Source organism: Adiantum capillus-veneris, chromosome 10, assembly GCF_014529385.1.
Source record: "Adiantum capillus-veneris isolate H3 chromosome 10, ASM1452938v2, whole genome shotgun sequence".
NCBI classification, from domain to species: domain Eukaryota; kingdom Viridiplantae; phylum Streptophyta; class Polypodiopsida; order Polypodiales; family Pteridaceae; genus Adiantum; species Adiantum capillus-veneris.
Window position 1 is genome coordinate 9,377,815 of NC_140940.1, and position 19,552 is coordinate 9,397,366.

The 19,552-nt window shown below is 46.8% G+C and overlaps 2 protein-coding genes across 6 annotated transcripts in view; one reads left to right on the forward strand and one right to left on the reverse strand.

The window, feature by feature from the left end:
- Positions 1-19,552, forward strand: part of LOC147448421 (S-adenosyl-L-methionine-dependent methyltransferases superfamily protein) — a 119,454-nt gene that overhangs the window by 44,599 nt on the left and 55,303 nt on the right. The window contains exons 2-6 of one of the 5 annotated variants that reach the window (XM_086521042.1): positions 8,896-9,001; positions 10,553-10,748; positions 10,826-10,935; positions 11,029-11,107; positions 11,234-11,301. In XM_086521042.1, the coding sequence (XP_086377168.1) occupies positions 8,999-9,001; positions 10,553-10,748; positions 10,826-10,935; positions 11,029-11,107; positions 11,234-11,301 (456 nt within the window). In that variant the 5' untranslated portion in view covers positions 8,896-8,998. The remainder of the gene's footprint in view (positions 1-8,895; positions 9,002-10,552; positions 10,749-10,825; positions 10,936-11,028; positions 11,108-11,233; positions 11,302-19,552) is intronic. The other 4 variants (XM_086521045.1, XM_086521043.1, XM_086521040.1 and 1 more) reach the window with 4 other exon arrangements.
- LOC147448422 (uncharacterized) lies at positions 11,867-13,642 on the reverse strand. The gene has a single exon (XM_086522504.1). It carries the CDS (start codon positions 13,640-13,642, stop codon positions 11,867-11,869), a length of 1,776 nt encoding a protein of 591 aa, XP_086378630.1.

Below are 19,552 nucleotides of genomic sequence, written 5' to 3' on the forward strand. Positions count from 1 at the left end.
GGATCTTCTTGAGAAGCTCACGGTGTATGAGGTTGCGGAAGCGGCCAAGAGGGGCCGTTTTGTTGCCGTTGATCCCTCCGCCACTGCGACACCGCGAGAACAAAGGGAAGCCAACCTTGACGACATCTCTTGAAGCTTCAAGAGCCATGCATCTACACCGTCCTCTTCCGTTCCGCATCGCCAAAGCACTCTCAACGAAAATTGGAATCCTAAATTGAAGGAAGAGGTGGATAGGTCGGTTGCCCGATTCTTCTTCCACGACCACATTGCCTTCCATGCTTCGCGGTGAGTTTCCCTTGGCATATGCACATTGCAATCTTCCATTTTGTATTCATAATGGGTTATAACTTCTCGACTCTCGACTCTCCATACTAACACAACATGCTCTATTTTGTGTGGATAGGTCTCCATACTTTCGAACCATGGTTACGAAAATAGGGGAATATGGCTCCTCTTATGTGCCACCTTCATCGGAGAGGCTTCGCACCACCCTCCTTGACAAAGAGAAGCAAGGAGATCCACTGCACAGAGACGAGGCTGCCGCATCCCTGACAGTGTTCTCACCACTGAAGTTTTGCAGCAGCAGATTCGCGACTTGTGGTCCACGGGAGCTTCTTATTGTGGTTCCCCTGGAGAATTCCTTGCCCATTGCATTACTCAGTCTAGTATTTACTGCCGTGCTCAAACTGCTAGTATTCATCGTCAGTTGAGAGTACGTGAGTCTGACCTCCACATTCCTCTTGGTTCCACACAGCGCTTGCTTGAGGAGTGGCCTCAGGATGCTTATCTTGCTGCTAGACAGACAGAACTCATACAGGAAATTCGTAGCATACAGGAGGCTAGGTCTGAGTTCACTCATCATGCTTCAGTATCTCATTGGATAGCTAAAGCTGATCGAATGAATAAGGACTTCTTCACTGCGCATAAAGAGCGCCCTCCTGGCACCACCCTCAGGACTTTGTGCGATGCTCAAGGAACACTTCATATGCATCCTGATGTTATTCTTGATATGTCTGCAGATTATTTTGCGGCAATGTTCACTGCTGAGGTATGCACTACTGAGGTTTTACTTGCCCGTGAGCAGATTTGGCAGCACACTCGCTATCGTTGTACAGACACTATGGCAGAGATCTTGTTAGCCCCATTCACACTTGTAGAGCTTCATGATGCTATCGAGAGTCTAGATCCATCTTCCTGTCCAGGAGAGGACGGCCTCACTAGAGCTTTCTTTTTAACCTATTGGGATGTATTGCATATACCACTGCTTCGTGGTTGTCAAGATATCTTTTCATCAGACTATATGCATCCAGATCTTTGTTCAGGACTCATATCTCTTATTCCGAAAGGGGGTGACACCACTCAGCTTCGCCAGTGGAGACCTATTACTCTCCTCCCTTCGGTCTATAAAATATTAGCGTTACTGATCAGCCATCGCTTGCGACCGTTCTTACCAGATATTATTCACACTTCTCAGACAGGCTTTGTTATGGATCGATGCATACTGGACAATATCTTCACCTTTTATGAGGCAGTAGAGTGGGCCAGATCATCTTCGGAACCTCTCGCTTTTTTCATCCTTGACTTCGAGAAAGCATACGATCGTGTTGAGTGGGAGTTTCTCGAAGGATCATTGGCTAGGATGGGTTTCCCTTCAAGATGGATCTCAGGCATTTCCGCTCTCTTCAGAATTGCCAGCAGTGCTATTACTATTGGTGGTCGTGTCAGTCGCAGTTTTGAGCTCTCTCGATCTGTCCGTCAGGGATGCCCTTTAGCAGCATATCTGTATTTGTTTGTGGGCGAGACTATGTCAGACTTTCTTCGTGCTCAGAGTCATGCATTTCGTGGCTTGACCATGCCAGTACCTTCAGCTCCGGACCTTATCAATCTGGAGTTTGCTGATGTTGCGCTATGAGTTAGCAGCTCTTGATGCCATGCGGGGAGCCCTGGAGGTTTTTTGCATTGCCAGTGGTGCACGCATTAACTGGCATAAATCCTATGGGTTATTGGTTGGCAGTGATGACATACCTACTTGGGGGGTAACTGATGGTTTCACATGGCTACAGCCAGGTCAGACATGCAGATATCTGGGCTTCCAGGTTGGATTTGACGTTTCCTCACAGCAGCAGTTTGCACCTGTGCTACAGTCTATTCGCAGGAAGCTTTGTCATTGGTCTTCACGTCATCTGTCGTTGGCTGGCCGCGCATTGGTCGCCAACCAGGTCATTCTGGCTACAGTATGGTATACGGCCTCCTGTTGGATGCTACATTCTGGTGTGATAACTCAGCTACGCAGACTCGTGCGGAACTTTTTATGGAGTGGCACAGATGGGACTACTGATACTCGTGCTCGAGTTCGCTGGTCCACGATTATTCGTCCTAGATCAGAGGGGGGCCTTGGCATTATTGATCCAGAATTACAGAGTCGCGCCCTTCTTACCAAGCTTATTGTTCGGGGTCTTTTTCCCGGCCAAGAACCTTGGAAGATGCTTCTTCAGGCCGCTCTTTCCACAACGACTCCGCGCCTCGGAACTAGAGATGGCCATACTTGGCAAACAGGGTATCGTTTTCTCTTCACGGATGCCCCCTTGTGCACCAGCACTCTCTCACCCTTCATTCGTTCGCTCCTTCAGATTTGGGTATCCATGCGACGCGCTATCAAACGCTCACCTCCCTCATGCCGTGAGGAGATTGAGCGCCAGCCTCTCATTTGGAATGATGCAGTTCTTGATTCTTCGGTTAATCCACCTCGTCAGCTTGGAGAGAGGACTCACATTGACTGGGCTGCTTGGGACACTGGACCTATTGCCTCTATGCGGTTGTTTCATGAGACGCGTATGCTGGATGCAGATTTTGTGGCAGAACATTATGACATTGGTCGCGGGGTAACAGACAGACTGCTTGAGATTGGCTCCGCCATTCCTTCACACTGGGACGCAGTCATGCGCGGTACAGTTCAGATGCCTCCACATTGTGGCTGGGAAGGCCTCTTCTATTAGAGCACTCTCTTACTAGTTCGTTTCGACACTATGCTGTTCACAGTTGATACTGACTACTCTTCGGGGATGCATGCTAGACTGACTTATGCTACTACCTCTCCGCACCTTGTCTACCCCGATGCTCACTGGGAGGCCATACGAGTAGTTGGCTCCCGCGGGAAGCGTCGTTGTGTTGACCCCCGTTTTGCTTCCGCTGATGCTGCACTCTGGAGGCTTTGGGTGTGGGAGGGTCGTGCCCTATCTCAGCTTTATTGGGACCCAGGAGAGTGGCATTGGCCTCACTCTAACCCTACCGGCGCACATGTATCATTCTTTGAGTATACAGTCAGAATTGGAAGATTCGCATTGATGAGACAACACCCAGAGCAGCCCACTCGTATGCGTTTCTGGTTACATTCAGGTCTCTCACACGCCTATCTACGGCAATTTTGGTCAGCCATCTGGGATTTACATGTGGCTCGTCGTATTTCCTTTTTCCTTTGGATGATTGCACATGCAGGACTTCCAGTTGGGACTTGGTTAGCTTCTATGGGTCACGATCCGTTATGTACTCGATGTTCTTTGCGCCTACCTGAGTCACCTGCGCATTGCCTTTGGTCATGCTCGTCTTCTCATGCAGTTTGGCTAGCAGTTGGTTTTTTACTTAGCAGAGCTGGAGTTCAGCATGGATTTCTCACTTGGGGATCTGTTTCCTGGTTGATGCCGATGCTCGGACCGCATCTTTTCTACGAGGGCTCAAACACAGATCCAACTCTTATGCTTACCGCGACTGGTTACAGACGAGGGACTTTGGCTATGTTACCACAGATTGCTTGGCAAGGAGATCCTCAAACACGTGATGAAATCTTCTCAGTAATCACCAGCATTGCACTCTGGAATGTTTGGAGAGCTCCTTGTCTTCATATTCTCAGTGCGGCACTGCAGCTCCTTCAGGATACCCTCACTGTCATTTGGCTGGACATCATTCACACCCTCATCTGGCAGTGGGATTCTTCCTCAGGCACATCTAGAGCAGCCCAGGCTCGTCGATTTGATTTCCTTCGGCGTTGGGCAAGATCTCCACTCTTCTTCACACTTACAGGTGGACAGATTACATGGCATTATGCGCCTCCTCAGTGGTTTCTCCTCCACTCATCACACAGACCACCATGAGATTGTACTAGTCGAGTTGTCACTATAGTGGCTCTCATCCTTACATTCAGCTTGTACACCCCACGTGACAGGCTATTTTGGCATCCGTTGGGGATTCTATTGTACTCAGTAATATACAGCCCTGATTTTTCCAAAAAGAGAGAGAGAGAGAGAGAGAGAGAGAGAGAGAGAGAGAGAGAGAGAGAGAGAGAGAGAGAGAGAGAGAGAGAGAGAGAGAGAGAGATGAAATGCTACATTAACGTCTTTAAAAGGCCAAAATGACCTATGAGACCACAAAGTTACAACATGGTGGAATCTAGTACAATGTTTGGATACAAAAGATAAAAAGTGGGGTGCTAAAAATAATATAAAAAATCCCTACGTACTAGATTGTAAGTGGGGGGGGGGGGGGGGGGGGGGGGGGGGGGGGCTCATACAATATCTGATACAAAGGCTGATACAGGGCTGAGACAGAAGTGATACAAGGGTAGACAAGAGTGAGCATGATATACAATCCTCATCAGGATCAAAGGAAGTCCATCATTGGTCGTTGGCGGATCTCATCAATCTCCTCCATGGTTAGTAGTTTGACCGGGCGTCGTGCATATCGGGCTAGGGTGACCCGAATCCGTTGATGTAGTCTCCGCCGATGCTGTGTAGTCCTCCTCACCCATGGACGCCTGGATCTCCCGAGCTCAATCACTCGGTCGATCAACATGCCTCTGGTGTGAGGAGAGTGTGAGGTCTGCTGTGGTCGTTGCACGTCCGGTTGCACAATATCCGCCCTACAGAAGAAGTCTGTGATCCGTCTCTGAGACTGGCTAGCCTCTCCTCTCAACAAACTCTCTGCGTGTCTTCGTAGCTCTAGCAAGAACAATCCCAGACATCTCTGGTCCTCATACCCCATGACTCTAGCAAGCGGTCCAAAACCCTCTCTGAAAAAGCAATGGAAGCAACCTCGTATCTCATAGTGAATTGGGCAATGGCATACATAGTGCAACTCTGTCTCAGCCTCCGTATGACATAGGGGACATGTCCTCGCCTCTGCTGACACTCCGATGTATGTGCCAGTCTCCACCCGAAGCTGGTGTGAAGATGTGCGCATCTGGCCAATAGCGCACCGAATCCCGTGAGATAAGTGGGTGTCCATGTATCTAGATTCTAGGCCTCACCACAAAACCATCCTCAGTGAGCTGAGGAAGATGCTCCCTATAGAAAGCCATCTTCGTGCCCAACTCCTGTGTCGGCTGAATCCAAGTCCTCCTAGTATCCAGCTGAGTCATGTCTTTTGAGAGAGAGAGAGAGAGAGAGAGAGAGAGAGAGAGAGAGAGAGAGAGAGAGAGAGAGAGAGAGAGAGAGAGAGAGAGAGAGAGAGAGAGAGAGAGATGAAATGAAATGAAATGTTATATTAACGTCTTCAAAAGGCCAAAGTGACCTATGAGACCAGAAAGTAACAATGCGGTGTATCTGATACAAAGTCAGATTAACAAAATAAATTAAACTAGGATAACAAAATATAAATACTGTGGAAACCTAAACTAAGCTGATAGGTGTGAAAGGTGAAAGGCGTGAAATGTGTGAACTAAGCAGTACAATGTGTAGACAGTATGGGAGGGAAGTGGAGATCCATCTTCATTTGCAGGATGGACGACGAAAAAGTATGGCTCGAATCCTTTGCTGTAGCCTCCTTCGAAACTGTGTAGCTCCTCTTCTCCATCGGGGTCGTCTAGATCTCCCTAGCTCCAATGCTTGGTCTATGAGAATGCCAGTAGTGCGGGCAGACCTCTCCACTGTTGGCTGCTCCTTTGTCTGTTCTTTTGGGTGTACAAAATCTAGTTTAAAGAAATCTGTGATCTGTCTTTGGGGTTGTCTCTCTTCAGCTCTCCTCAGTAAAGTTTCTCTATGCCTATGTAACTTAAGTAGATATAGCCCAAGACATCTCTGATCCTCATAACTCATGACCCTAGAGAGAGAGAGAGAGAGAGAGAGAGAGAGAGAGAGAGAGAGAGAGAGAGAGAGAGAGAGAGAGAGAGAGAGAGAGAGAGAGAGAGAGAGAGAGATTTTATTATCGTCCTCGGAGGTCAAATATGATATATGGGACCATAGTTACATGTGATGTAGTATGTGTATGGCTGATGAGTGACTCTCGATGCTCCAAAATTGTAGTGATGAGAGTCGCAATGGAGAGCCCACACTTTGGTTGGGAGAGGAAAGTGTGTAGATCTAAGTTATGGCTGAAAATGTGAGAGAAGCAAGTTCGGATGTGATCAAAAGCTGAGCACTCTAGTAGTGTGTGGTACTCAGACTCTCAAACTTTCAGTGAGCATAATGTGCACAATCGATTTGACTCTTCTCCATTGCCCCAACGCCCTATCTCGCATCGAAGGAAATGGGAGCTAAGCCGAATTGCTGCGATAGTGCGTATCGCGGACAAGGGAATAGGCTCAAGCATGTAAGTGTGAGTACGGTTTCCTCTCTCAGCGAAGAACATGGTTTTGTAGTTGGGGGCAATATAGGTGGTGTAATGTATGAAGCGTGACCCACCGGATTTCTCCCAAGCCGTAATACATTGGCGTTGTAGAAAAGCTTCATTCACTTGAGAGTCAATTGAAGCATCATGTAGCAAGTGTAATGCATCCCATCTCCCAAACCACTTCTTTATGTCTTGCATCCATCCCGTGCTCAAGATCTTGCTTTTATGCGTCTTTTGAACTTTTTTGCTTGCTTCCCATGCAATTGTAGGAAGTCGATGTGAGGGGTTTTGACGCATCTTTATCATGTACTCCACAACCCTTTCCATGCCCATAACCTCAATTGGAAGAGATCCCGACTCAAGAAGTAGGAGCATATATGGTGTTTGTGTCTTAACTTGGAGAAAGTTTGTAAGAAAACGCTTTTGGACATTCTCAAACTCTTTCCAAGTAGACTTTGAGATGCTCCCGCCCCACACTTCAACTCCATAAAGAAGAACCGGTGTCACCAATGCATCAAAAAGATACTTCTTGAGAACCCAACACTTGATGTTTCCCGCATTACACATGTTCTCAAATGCATAATATGCTCTCTTTCCTGCTTCCAAACGATGCATAGCACATTCATGTCACTTGTGATTGGATGGAACCTCAAGGTCAAGGTACTTAAAGCTCTCAACAACTTCAAGTGTCTCGTTGTTGTACACAATGCATGGCTTCTCCTTATGGTTGGTTTTCACAAGCATAACCTTTGTTTTGGATTCATTTACAATCAGCCCCCTATGCAAGCAAAAGTTCTCAAGGACAACCATAAGCTTTTGTGCATCTTCTAAAGTGTGTGCTAGAAGCACTACATCATCCGCATACAACAAAAGCATGATTACCGCATTGCATATAGTGACCTTTTCAATGCATTCTTCTTGCATAAAGTCAAGTACCATTTGTTCCAATTGATTGATGCATAGACCAAAGAGAGTTGGTGACAATGGACATCCTTGTTTAACCCCAATAGTGCTTACAAAAATTTCTGAAATTTCTCTTCCCATGCGCAATTGACAAATCACCTTCTCATAGATTCGAGAAACCGCAAGCATAAACTCACTTGGCACTTGGAGTTCTTCCATCCTTCTCCACAAATTGTTACGTGGAATCATATCAAAGTCTTTCTTAAAGTCCACAAAACAACAATACAATCGCTTGCCTTTCAACCGACTTTCCTCCATGAGAACACGAAGAGTGACAAGATGATCAATGGTGCTATGGCATCGACGAAAACCCGCTTGTCCCTTTGCACGCTTGTCATTCTCTTCAGCCCAATCACTCAATTTCATCTCCATTATGCACCCAAACAACTTTGCCATAAGAGATCCAATCATTATAGTCCGGTAGTTGCTTACATTCTTTACATCCCCTCCTTTATGCACTTCAACATGGTATGCCTTATGATTGGAGTACTAATTGGGTTAAGCCTTTGAGAGGGAGAGAGAGAGAGAGAGAGAGAGAGAGAGGAAATGTTATATTAACGTCTTCAAAAGGCCAAATTGACCTATGAGACCAAGGCGTTACAATGTGGTGAATCTGATACAAAGTCAAGAGTAACAAAATGAAATGACAAAATGAAGAGAGAGAGAGAGAGAGAGAGAGAGAGAGAGAGAGAGAGAGAGAGAGAGAAATGAAATGTTATATTAACGTCTTCAAAGGGCCAAAGTGACCTATGAGGCCAGAAAGTTACAATGCGGTGTATCTGATACAAAGTCAGATTAACAAAATAAATTAAACTAGGATAACGAATTATAAATACTGCGGAATCCTAAACTAAGCTAATAGGTGTGAAAGGTGAAAGACGTGAAATGTGTGGACTAAGCAGTACAATTTGTACAATTTGTAGATAATATGGGAGGGAAGTAGAGATCCTTCTTCATATAGATCCATCTTCATCTGCACTCTAGACGACGAAAAAGTATGGCTCAAATCCTTTGCCTCCTTCGAAACTGTATAGCTCCTCTTCTCCATCGTGGTCATCTAGATCTCCCTAGCTCCAATGCTCAGTCTATGAGAATGCCGGTATCTGTTCTTCTGGGTGTACAATATCTAGTGTAAAGAAATTTGTGATCCGTCTTTGGGGTTGTCTCTTCAGCTCTCCTCAGTAGAGAGAGAGAGAGAGAGAGAGAGAGAGAGAGAGAGAGAGACCAGAAGAATTGACAAATTTTTGTGAAGAAAATTATATTTTTGATATAGACATGATAACAAGTGATGAAAAAGGAGAGTGAGAAGGGCCTTTGATCACTTTTTGGCAGGTTTGGCATTGACCGTGTGCTGACCAAGGATGACTGGTGAGCAAGTCCATGGAGGAGTGTATGTAGACATGGCAGATCAGCTACAGATTGTTTCCATCTTTCTATGGTTAAATATGCTTGCTTTTGCTCTAAAAAGCATGAGGAGCAAGCTTTTTATTTTTGGGAAACAGTCTAAAAATCTTTTGGACTGTTAATAAGTTGAAGACGCTACAAAAGTCAAAGTTGATTCTCTCAGCAAGCCCTGCACATTGCACGGAAGGATTTTTTTGTCCACCTTGAAAATGGAGGGCTTTTAGTTGCAAAACAAACAGAAGCTAATGACTGATACAAATTAGGTTGATTTGATTAATGCATCAGTGCTAAATAGTGTAAAGGCATAGTCGACAAGACATAGCTCGATAGGGTATAAGTGCTGGATATAATGTGGGCCTATGTAGTGAATTAGTACAAACCAACAGTAGATTGATGTACCTGGTTTAACATTGAGGTAGGTATGGTTGAGAAAGGTATGTTTAGCGGGACATAATATGGAACCACGTATAAGTTGTCAAAACCCAATACTGGAGTGATCTATCAATGTTAAACAAGCACTTTTGGATTGATTTCTCAACAAGCACTCTTGGGCACTTTCTTGGCAGAAACCGACACTAGATTGGTGTGTCAGTTGCACCAACTTACCCTGCACAAACTGTCATTAAATTGGTGTGTCAGACATCTCTTCTATGTTTTTCCTGACATAGGCCTGCCGACATCGAGGGTTTCTTCTGACTACTCACCTGAGGATTCAAAATGTACAAGATGCTCCACAATCCTCCTTCATTGGGATTTGATTATGGCAATATTGAGCATATGGTTGTAGCCTTGGCATATATATTTGTATTTAGTGCTAAATAGCGCCCCCTTGGCATATATACTTGTATTTAGCCTCTTAGTGCTAAATAGTGCCCCCTTCCTCCTTGATTACCATCATTTAACTTTTGTACCTATTGCATTCACCGTATTGAGGATACTATCTTTGTGCCTCATAGGCCTGTTTTCTATGGCCCTTTGCAGATGTCAACAAAATCCTTCTTCTTTTTGTCTCTCTGTCCAGTGACTATCTCTGCCTGGAAAATGTTGTATGGGTTCCATGGTCTGCAAGGAAGTTGTTGTGTGCTTCAAGGTTATTTTATAGGAGGGATTCTGTCCATTGGGAGCGTTTGCCAGCTAAATTTTTGTTACTGTGATGGCTTTGGGATGCAATTCATTGATTGACTGTCTGGTCCCTCTGATAGCTATGCTTGCGCAATACACCACACGGACAATCTTGAGTGAAGTCCATTTAGCTGAAGTAAACTGATGATCAGAGAGTGTGATGTCCTTTTTATGCAGGCAGAATCCTTCATGTTAAGGGTGCTGTTTTCCTTTTTCCTAAGCCCTGTGCTTACCTTCAAAGCCTTCAGGACCTATTGAAACTTGTGGAGATGTAGTCTGTATGCCGTTTGGATTTCTTGCGGAAAGTTTGTGTGATGTGATATTGTAATTCGTGCAGTCTTACTGTGTGCTTGATTGTACAGCTTACGTTAAACCTTAAAATTTGACCTCATTTGTTAATTATTGGTATTCAAGTTTTCAGAGTTTTGCTACTTTCAAATTTCACATATGTTTTCTTGAGCAGAGAATGAACCTAACAGCAGTAACTGAGCGAAGCTCTATCATGGAGAGACATATTGCAGATTCGCTTGCTTTACTTCCAGTTATGGAGACCACTTTTGGAAAATATAACCCGACCACGATTGGTGACAGTTTGAAGGTGGTGGATGTTGGAAGTGGAGCTGGACTTCCAGGCATCATACTGGCTATTGCACGTCCATGTAAGGACAGCACAAATATGTTATTATTGAATATGCTCATGGATTTCTAGATATGGCCTTTTTGCTTCTTCTTACAGCCTGGGAAGTTACTTTACTGGAGTCTCTCCAAAAACGTTGCAATTTTTTGGCACACGTAATAGAAGCCCTCAGTTTAGATAATGTCAAACTGGTACGGGCTAGAGCCGAGGTTAGTCAGTACCTCTTGATGAATTTGATATGGCTGTGAAAAACTTGTCATTTTCTGTTCATAATAAAAAGTTTAACTTGACACTTCACACAGGATGCTGGGCATGATATGAGCTTTAGAGAGTGTTTTGATGTTTCAGTCGCAAGGGCAGTAGCCGAAATGCGCGTGCTTGGTAATTTTTTTCTCTCTCTAAACTATCTCTTCTATCTATTGTCATGTGCCTACTTATGTTAGCAATAATATGTTCTGATTTTGACACTAACTTCTTTTTATTCGTGCGGTTGATCTTGGGTCTCAGTGGAGCTATGCTTACCTTTCGTGCGAGTCGGGGGCTTGCTGGTAGCTGCGAAGGGTGCAAATCCTGAGGTGTGTAATTCTTCTAGAGCGTAGCTGTGCGCGCGGAAGCTGAACGCACAAAGAGAGTGAGAGGAGAGAGGACAATGTTTGGGTTAGTGGAGCTCACTGTGGGAGAGCCCTCTTGGATACTAAGGTCTAAAGAATTAGTTAGTTAAGGGGTCAGTTCATGTGGACAAAGCATAGTGGCCGTTTACGCAACAACCTCCTTCCACATTCTCATTATGTGAATTTCACAAGCTGGCTAATGTGATATTGCGCGTGTGCGGAAGCCTGAGAAAGAAAGAAGAAAGAAAGAAAGCTTTATTTACGTCTACTAAAGGCCAAAGTTGGCCTATGAGACCAAATCATATACAAAAGTGGTGATCTGGGTGTCGGTAAAATGAGAGAAAAGAAAGAATAAACCGACTGTGCCTACTGTGAATGAGTATGAGAGTGGGTGGTAGCTCCGACTCCACGGATAGTGGCTACCCTGTGTGTGCAGCATAGCAGTATAGGCACGTGTGTGTAGCTCTGTCACAGCAGAAAATGACTACACAGTATAATACAAGGCCACATGATGGTGGGCAATGTCCAGCTAAAAGCATACTATAGGGGGTGGGTGGAGAATGTCATACATAGGGGACGGTGGTCCAAGAGCCTCCTGCAGCTTGGTGGTCCAATGCGTAGATGCATACCTCATCTCCAGGTGGTGCTGATGTAGTGCCCGTATCCTCAATACCTCGTCGTGATGTGGTCGCCATCTCAGATAGCCAGGGACTCGTGGTCTACGACGCGCTCTCTGGGTGTCGGCCTGCTGAAGCGTGAGCCCGCTCGTGTGAGTCGGAGGTCTCTGGCTAGACACCTCTCGTTGGAAGAACTCTGTAATAGTCCGCTGTGTACTCGCACCTCCCTGCTGTAGTGGCTGTAGAATGTGCTCACGCATGCGAAAAGCAGTGGTCAGGAAGCGGCCTAGCTGGATCTGGTCACTCCTCGCTATACACTGCTGGAGTGTATCGTCTATGCCAAACTGAACTCTGAGCTCCGAGTAAGCTGGGCATCTCACCATGAAGTGCTCCTCGCTCTCCACTCCTGTATGACAAATGGGACATATACGCTCATCTCGTGGTATGCCTCTGGCTCTGCCCCTCTCAATCTCCAACTGGTGCGAGGACACTCTAAGCTGCCCAATGGCCACCCGAAGGTGATGTGGCATATATTTCTGCATGTATAAGGGGGTCTCAATGAACCCCTGCTCTGATAGCTGTAGAAAATGCTCGCGGTAATGTAGCATTTTCGATGGTAGCTCATGTCCTGGGTCAACCCATGTCCTCTGAATGTAGGTGTGCCATATCTCCTGTCTAATGACCCTATTCCTCTCAGATCGTGTGAGGGAATAGGTGGGGGCTTGAGTGTCGTACTGTAGTGGCGGCAGTCTATCAATATCCAGTCCCTGAGAAGAAAACCAATCCCGTGTCTGAGCATACCATGAGGTCCTATCCCCTGCCAATGCCATGTCCTGTGATGCCGAGAAGGCTCGATATGCAATACGATCTCTGTCCATGCTCTGAAGTCTGTGCAGCATGCATACAGTCTGAAAAAGTGCCTCAACCGGCATAGGTGGTGCAGCAAGCTCGGCTCGAATGATGTCATGTGGTACTGAGGGCTTGCTGCGAATGAGTCTAGAGATCATGAGTATCTGTGGTCGCTCCACTAGAGTCCATACAGAAGCAGCTAGCCCTGGTCCCCATATCGCAGCCCCATACATAAGTGCTGGTGTGACCAGTGTATCAAACAGCCACCCCTTTGTACGGGGCTCTTGAAAGTGTGCCTGATGGCATTGTCTCTCCATCAATGCCAGTGCTGAATACCCTCTAGTGAGTGTGTCTCTAGCTACCTGTGCCATCGAGAATGCCCCTGATGCTGCTGTGAAGGTCACGCCAAGGTAAACATATGACCTTGTAATCTCAATGCTCCCTCCTGCTGCTATAAATGCACTCTGCCTCCTGACCTGTGCTGAAGTATGAAAGATAAGAACCTTGGTTTTACCAAGGTTCACTGAAAGCCCTGGCTGTAAACAAAAATCATCAAGCGCTGAAAGATGTCGCTGTAGCCCCTCAGCAGACTCTGCTACTAGCACTATGTCATCCGCGTAGAGCAATATGTGTAGTGTAGCCCCGCCTATCTCCACTCCATCTCCTCCTCTGTGCTGAATGAAGTCCACAATCTCATCAATATAGAGTCCTAATAGTGTAGGTGAAAGAGGGCACCCGTGTTTCACCCCAATGGTGCTAACAAGAGTGTCTGATATACCTCCTGGACATTTGACTCTGCCAGAAACATGCTCATACAATGCATATATCCCCCAAATCATCTCCTCACCCACACCCAGATCCATCAGTCGTCTGAATAACCTCTCTCTAGGTACTGTGTCAAAAGCTTTGCGGAAGTCCACAAAGCAGCAATACAATCTCCTCTTCTTCACTCGCGTCTGATCAATCAGACATCTAAGAGTGAAGATATGGTCTATGGTAGAGAAAGACCGTCGAAATTCTGCCTGGCCTGGAGCTCTAAGACCCTCCGTCTCGGCTAGAGTGCTCAATGCCTCCTCCAATACTGCTCCATATAACTTGGCCAGCATGGGCCCTATCATTATAGTGCGATATGTGCCCGGGTCCATAACATCCCCTGACTTGTGGATAGACACAATGGTATGCTTTGTCCACGAGTCCGGGAATCCCTCTACTAGAGCCCTGTTGAAGAGGTGAGCAATAAGTGGTGCCAGGGTATCTCTCCCATAAATCAAATGCTCTGCCTGTAATCCAGACTGATCTCTGGCTCGTCCATGTTGGAGGTGTGAGATGGCTCTGCTCACCATATGAGATGTAAAGAATGATGCTGTAATCGGCCGTGGTCTCTGTGGTGTGGGTATAGGTGGCTGCCCTGGTATCTGGTAGAGGCGCTCTGCATAATCATGCCAAAGGTGAGGATCATGTATAGGTGAGAGAGAGAGAGAGAGAGAGAGAGAGAGAGAGAGAGAGAGAGAGAGAGAGAGAGAGAGAGAGAGAGAGAGAGAGAGAGAGAGAGAGAGAGAGAGAGAGAGAGAGAGAGAGAGAGAGAGAGAGAGAGAGAATAAACCACAACGTAAGATATGGTGAAGAGGGGGCGATCAGTCCTTCATGACTACCATGAGCAGAAGACCCAATACACAATAACTAGATGATGGAAGTGGGTACCCCCTTGGCCCCATAAATCGGTGCCCAAGGGGAGGTAGGGCAATGCTAGATAAAAACCCCCACAAGCCAACAAGAAAAGAAATATATAGGAGGGCGCCTGGACAAGTGTCCGGGCCGGCCGGACAGTGAAGTCTAAATGCATATGCAAAGGGTGGCCAGCCCGGAGGCACACTAGCCGTACATGCATGCCCTAGACCTATGTGAAGCAGCAGAGTGGTGTAAGTCTAACACCCCCTCTCAGAATCGGATGCTGAACAAAACCACATGAAGGCGAAGATGTCTGCTGCAATGTCCACTGAAGGATACTCCATGAGTGTAGTAGCAGTCTGGGGTTTCACGACCGCTGAGAGATCTCCATGGTAAAGTGTCGTCACAAGCAGTGTACCTTACTCTGCTAATGTAGTGTGAGGGTACTGCGTGAAGGTCCCGAACTGAGTGTGAAAACAACTTCTTGTCGTGAAAGAAGTGCCAATAGACCTGCAAGTGTCCTGCCCAATAGGATCTGTGGTGTTTGTAGTCAAAACATTTGGAGAAAATGGAGCAGCCTAGGAACCGTCATCAATATGACTAGAAGCCTGTCAATGCACGACCTGTAACCCAGTGTGGCCAGGTGGTTAAGTTGTGTAAAACTCCAGGAAGGCTAGATGTAGCAATCTGCGCCGTAAATGTCCTTCGAAACAAGAAAAGTCAGACTAAACAGTCTGCATTGTAGAAGCTACCCGAAGCTGCAGCAGTCACCGATAGACCGCACGGACCACCACCAGATGGTGTCCTATCAATAGGTAGGGTAATCCAAGATGAGGGGAAAGCCAGACTCAACAGTCTGCGCTGTGAATGGCCTCTGAGAAGAGGTTGGTCAGACCAAGCTGTCTGCACCGTGATCATCTTGTATGAACAAGGGAAGCCAGACTGAGCAGTCTGCGCTGTGAAGATCCTCAGAGATGAGAAAAGGCCAGACCAATCTGTCTGCACCGTCTTGCTTGTATCTCTTGCCTCCAATCCTACAGTGTCAACCAAAACAAAATCCGCGCCAACAACGCCACCAAACCGCAACTCGGTGTGGCTCTCAATGCCAATGAGCTGGGAGTGGCCTACTGTAGCAAGCTACAATGTCACTTTCACAGGACACACAGTTATGGCCTAGGCCAGTTCACACTGGACGACTCTCTTGGCTGGGTAGTGACACGTGGCAGGAATACGAACGGTGGTCTAGTGGACATCGTGGCCAAGTTGCCACCACTTAGTTTGGGGATAGATTTAGATGGCTGACATTTATGAGCCGTTGGTGGCTTTTTATGGTTGTACATATCTTCTAGATATATGGTCCAACGTCGTCGTTTTGAGTAGTGAGTCTATATACACAGCACGTCTTCACCATCCCTGCACATCTGAGCCTCGACACCCCATTGTACTTGTGAGTCTTGGGCTGGAGCTGAGTGTGCTGCCATGCCAGAGTCTGTATCAATTCTATGAGATAGTCGAGTCATATGTTGTGGTCTGCTATTGTGTCTCTGTGAGCTCAGTTGTTGTCTATTGTTCCTTTGTTTTCAGTCTGTTTTGAGTGAGATTGTCACGCACATTGCACTGAGGAGCACCCACTGTAGAGAGCACGACACACTATCCGCGCATATGTGCTCTCATTTTGGCGATCACGGTGGGACCTCAACTGAAGTCTCACTCTCTGTTGAGATACAAATCACGAAGCTAGTTGGTTTCGCCTACCTTGCCTTGCACTGTGTAACCTACTGGTCTGGTCCTGTTTGGTCCTCTCTCGTCTTGGTCCTGGTCTAGCCTTCCTCGTCCCTGGGCTAGTCCTTCCTCGTCCTTGTCTAGTCCCTCCTCGTCCCTTGTGCAACCCTCCTCGTCCTGGTCCAGCCGGGTCTAGTCACTTGCTGGTCTAGTAGAGTCTAGACCTGTCTTCATCCAGTTAAAGCAATTAAAGGTCTTCTTTCCCAAAGCTTGGTTGGATTGGTGGTCGCTGCATGACACATACAAGGCGGTCATTCGAGCATCAAAGCGCACTACTGAGTCCTGCTAAGTACTACAACAGAAGACGACCCTTGGTACTTAGTAGAAGTCCATCAACCTCATTAGCCATACCTCCACATACGGCATCACCCATTCCTACATCCAGTTCCACATCTTCCAGGTCACCTTTCCCAGTAAAGCTCTCTCCTATTTTGTTACAACAGGCTATTGAGCAACGGGCACCTGAGCAAGAGGCCATGGAGGCGTTGGCCAGTGTTTTGGCCAAGGTAAACATCAAGTTTCCTACCTTCAAGGGACTCTCTTCAGAAGATGCAGACGACCATGCAAGAAGGTTTGCATCTCTCTGTAGGGGTCGTGGTTTTAATAGAGAAGATGCTTATTTGGTACTCTTGCCATCTACCTTGGATGGCTTAGCAGACAAATGGTACAGTCAGTTTGCAGAGAACCATTTGGCAACTTGGGCAGCTTTAAGACAATAGTTCTGTGCAGCATTCAGGCCAGGTGACTACCAAGAGAAGGTTTTGGATGAGTTGGCCAACATGGTGCTCCAGCCAGAGGAGACTTTTTCAGAACTTATGACTAAAACCAAGTCTCTGGTTGCCAAGCTTCCCCAGCAACCCGGTGAATTTATGGTTAAGAAGTGGGTGGAGAAGGCTGTTCCCAAAGCTTCTCAGCAAAAACTTCGAGAGAGTCTCCGATCCGACGCCACTCTGGAGGAGTTTGTCGCAACTACTACTAGGATAGAGGGGGCTAGGCAGCTGTTCACTCACTCTCCTCACATAGAGACTCCCTCTGTGTTTTCGGAAAGTCCTGTTGATCCATTGACTTCTTTGCGTAGAGAACTTGAAGCCCTAAAACTACAACGCACTCTTCAAGAAGAGAAATCAATCTCTCTTAGATAGGAGAAACCACCACATCTTGAGGCTTTGGATCAAATCAAGAGAGAGCTAGAAGAGCTTCGGTCTCAGCAGGAGACTAAAGCTATGTTATGGTGCAGCTCGTGTCGCTCTCCAGGACATCCTCCACAGGACTGTCCCCTTCGGGCTTATTGCCACTTCTGCAAAAAGTCTGGGCACAAAGACAAGGATTGCTACTATATCAAGGGATTACGGCAAATACAACAAAGTCTAGGTCCTTCTCTCCAACAAGGGCTAGCACCTGCATCCAACATGGTTTCACCCTATAGCCATCAAAACCCAATGCCACCTCTGCTGACAACACCTCCTATGCAAGCTATGCAAGGTATGCACAACAACTTTGCAAACCCCAGCTTTTATCATGCTAGTACTCCTTCAACTCCCCAAAGCTTCTACACTTCAGCATCCGGCCCCATGCAGCAAGGGCCGAGACCACCTCGCCCCTCCAATAGGCCAATTTTGTGCTACAGGTGCGGGGAGTATGGACATTATCAGAGCAAATGTCCGTTGTGAGAAGGGTCCCTCCTTGCCGACACTTCCCTGAAGCTATGGATCACTATAGTAAGGACTGCTCAAAACAACGTGCATCCACATTTGAAAGCACAAGCCAGAACCAGTAGGAGTTTACATTCCCAAAGGTTAACCTCATCACAGTAAGCACCATCCATAGGCCCCGCCTTCCACTCTTGTAGTTGCCTCTCGCAATGGGTTGAAGTAGGTGGAAGAGCTGGCTGGTGTGCTCACTCGGGCATAGAGAGCTGCTCTTGGCCTCAGCCTCCCTGGCGGTCCAATTTTTTCATCTCCAGTCACACAAATGAGTCAAACTCCCTTAGTAGCTGACAAACCAGCAGGTAGTGCCAAGAGCCAACGTACCTCTCTTCTATAAGATATTGATGGTGCTTTCATGGAAGCAGTAGAGGACTTGCAAAAGCTTAAGATACCGGAGCAAGATCTTATCAAAAGAGAGAAGCCTACAGTAGAGTCTATCTTGAAAAACACCTTTCAACAAGTGTCACTGTACGACATACTTCTACTTGATGCAAATTTTTGAAGTGACACCCTTTCCATCATCCAGTCTCTGTATCTTGGTGCAGGGCCCAGTGGCGGGCACCTACTTGTGCAGCCCTTGGAGTCCTACATGATTTCTTATCCAACTGCCTCCCTCACCGACTACAAAAGTCCTCGTCTCACTGTGTCTATTCTTGGGCATCATTTCTCAGGCGTCATAGTGGATGGTGGATCCGGGATCAATCTGATGCCAGAATTTACCATGTTGGCCTTAGGTCTGCAGTCTACCCGCCCTGTCCCATTCACTGTTACATTGGCAGATCAAAGGAGAGTCTACCCTGTGGGCATAGTAGAGAGGGTGCCTCTGTAGGTACAAGACTTCACATTTAACTTGGATTTTGTGGTGGTCAGTCTTCCTCAGGTGGAGGGAGGATTTCCTTTGCTTATTGGTAGACCATGGTTGGGGCATACTAAGGCACTTCATGATTGGGGAAACGACGCCATGTGGATACACACTCCTGGGTCCCCCATGCAACCAATTCGGCTCGAAGGAGGTATGGATCCAGTGGTTCATCAAAACTCATTGTTAGTACAGTCCAACCGCGACCCTGAGTAGCGCATCCCACCTGACGGGTCTGACGAAGACCTGCTGCAGTGGTTGGAAGCTACCACCTCGATGCCATGCTATGTGGTCTCTATTCAAACCTCACCTGTGCCGGTAACACTCTCTCCCAGCTTCTCAGGCGGACACCAGTGTCCCAAGCCCTACATCAAAAAGTGTGCTAGTCGAAGAAGTAAGTGTGTTAGTCCCTGATTCCCATGATTCAAGTGTTCCTCTGATGGAAGCTGTCACCCTTGGTGAACCTATATCACCGAAGAGGGAAGAAATCCCCTTTGCATGAACTCGCCAATGATTCCCCCCTTCCTCTAACATCTCCCAGGTCGGACGCCCCGCCCCCTCAAAAGCATTTTGCTATGTCTGTGAAGTTTACTTGGAACATTCACAAACATACAAGCACTTGTTCGAAAAAAGAGAAGAAGGTTGAAAGTCAAAAAACAACTTCTTTTACCCTTTGATGGGCTTTCACCAAGATGGTTACAAGAAGAGTATGCAGAGTTTCCAATCGATCAAAC

Coding starts and splice junctions, on each gene's coding strand:
- LOC147448422 (XM_086522504.1), bottom strand. CDS start 13,642: ATGATTTGGGGGATATATGCATTGTATGAGCATGTTTCTGGCAGAGTC.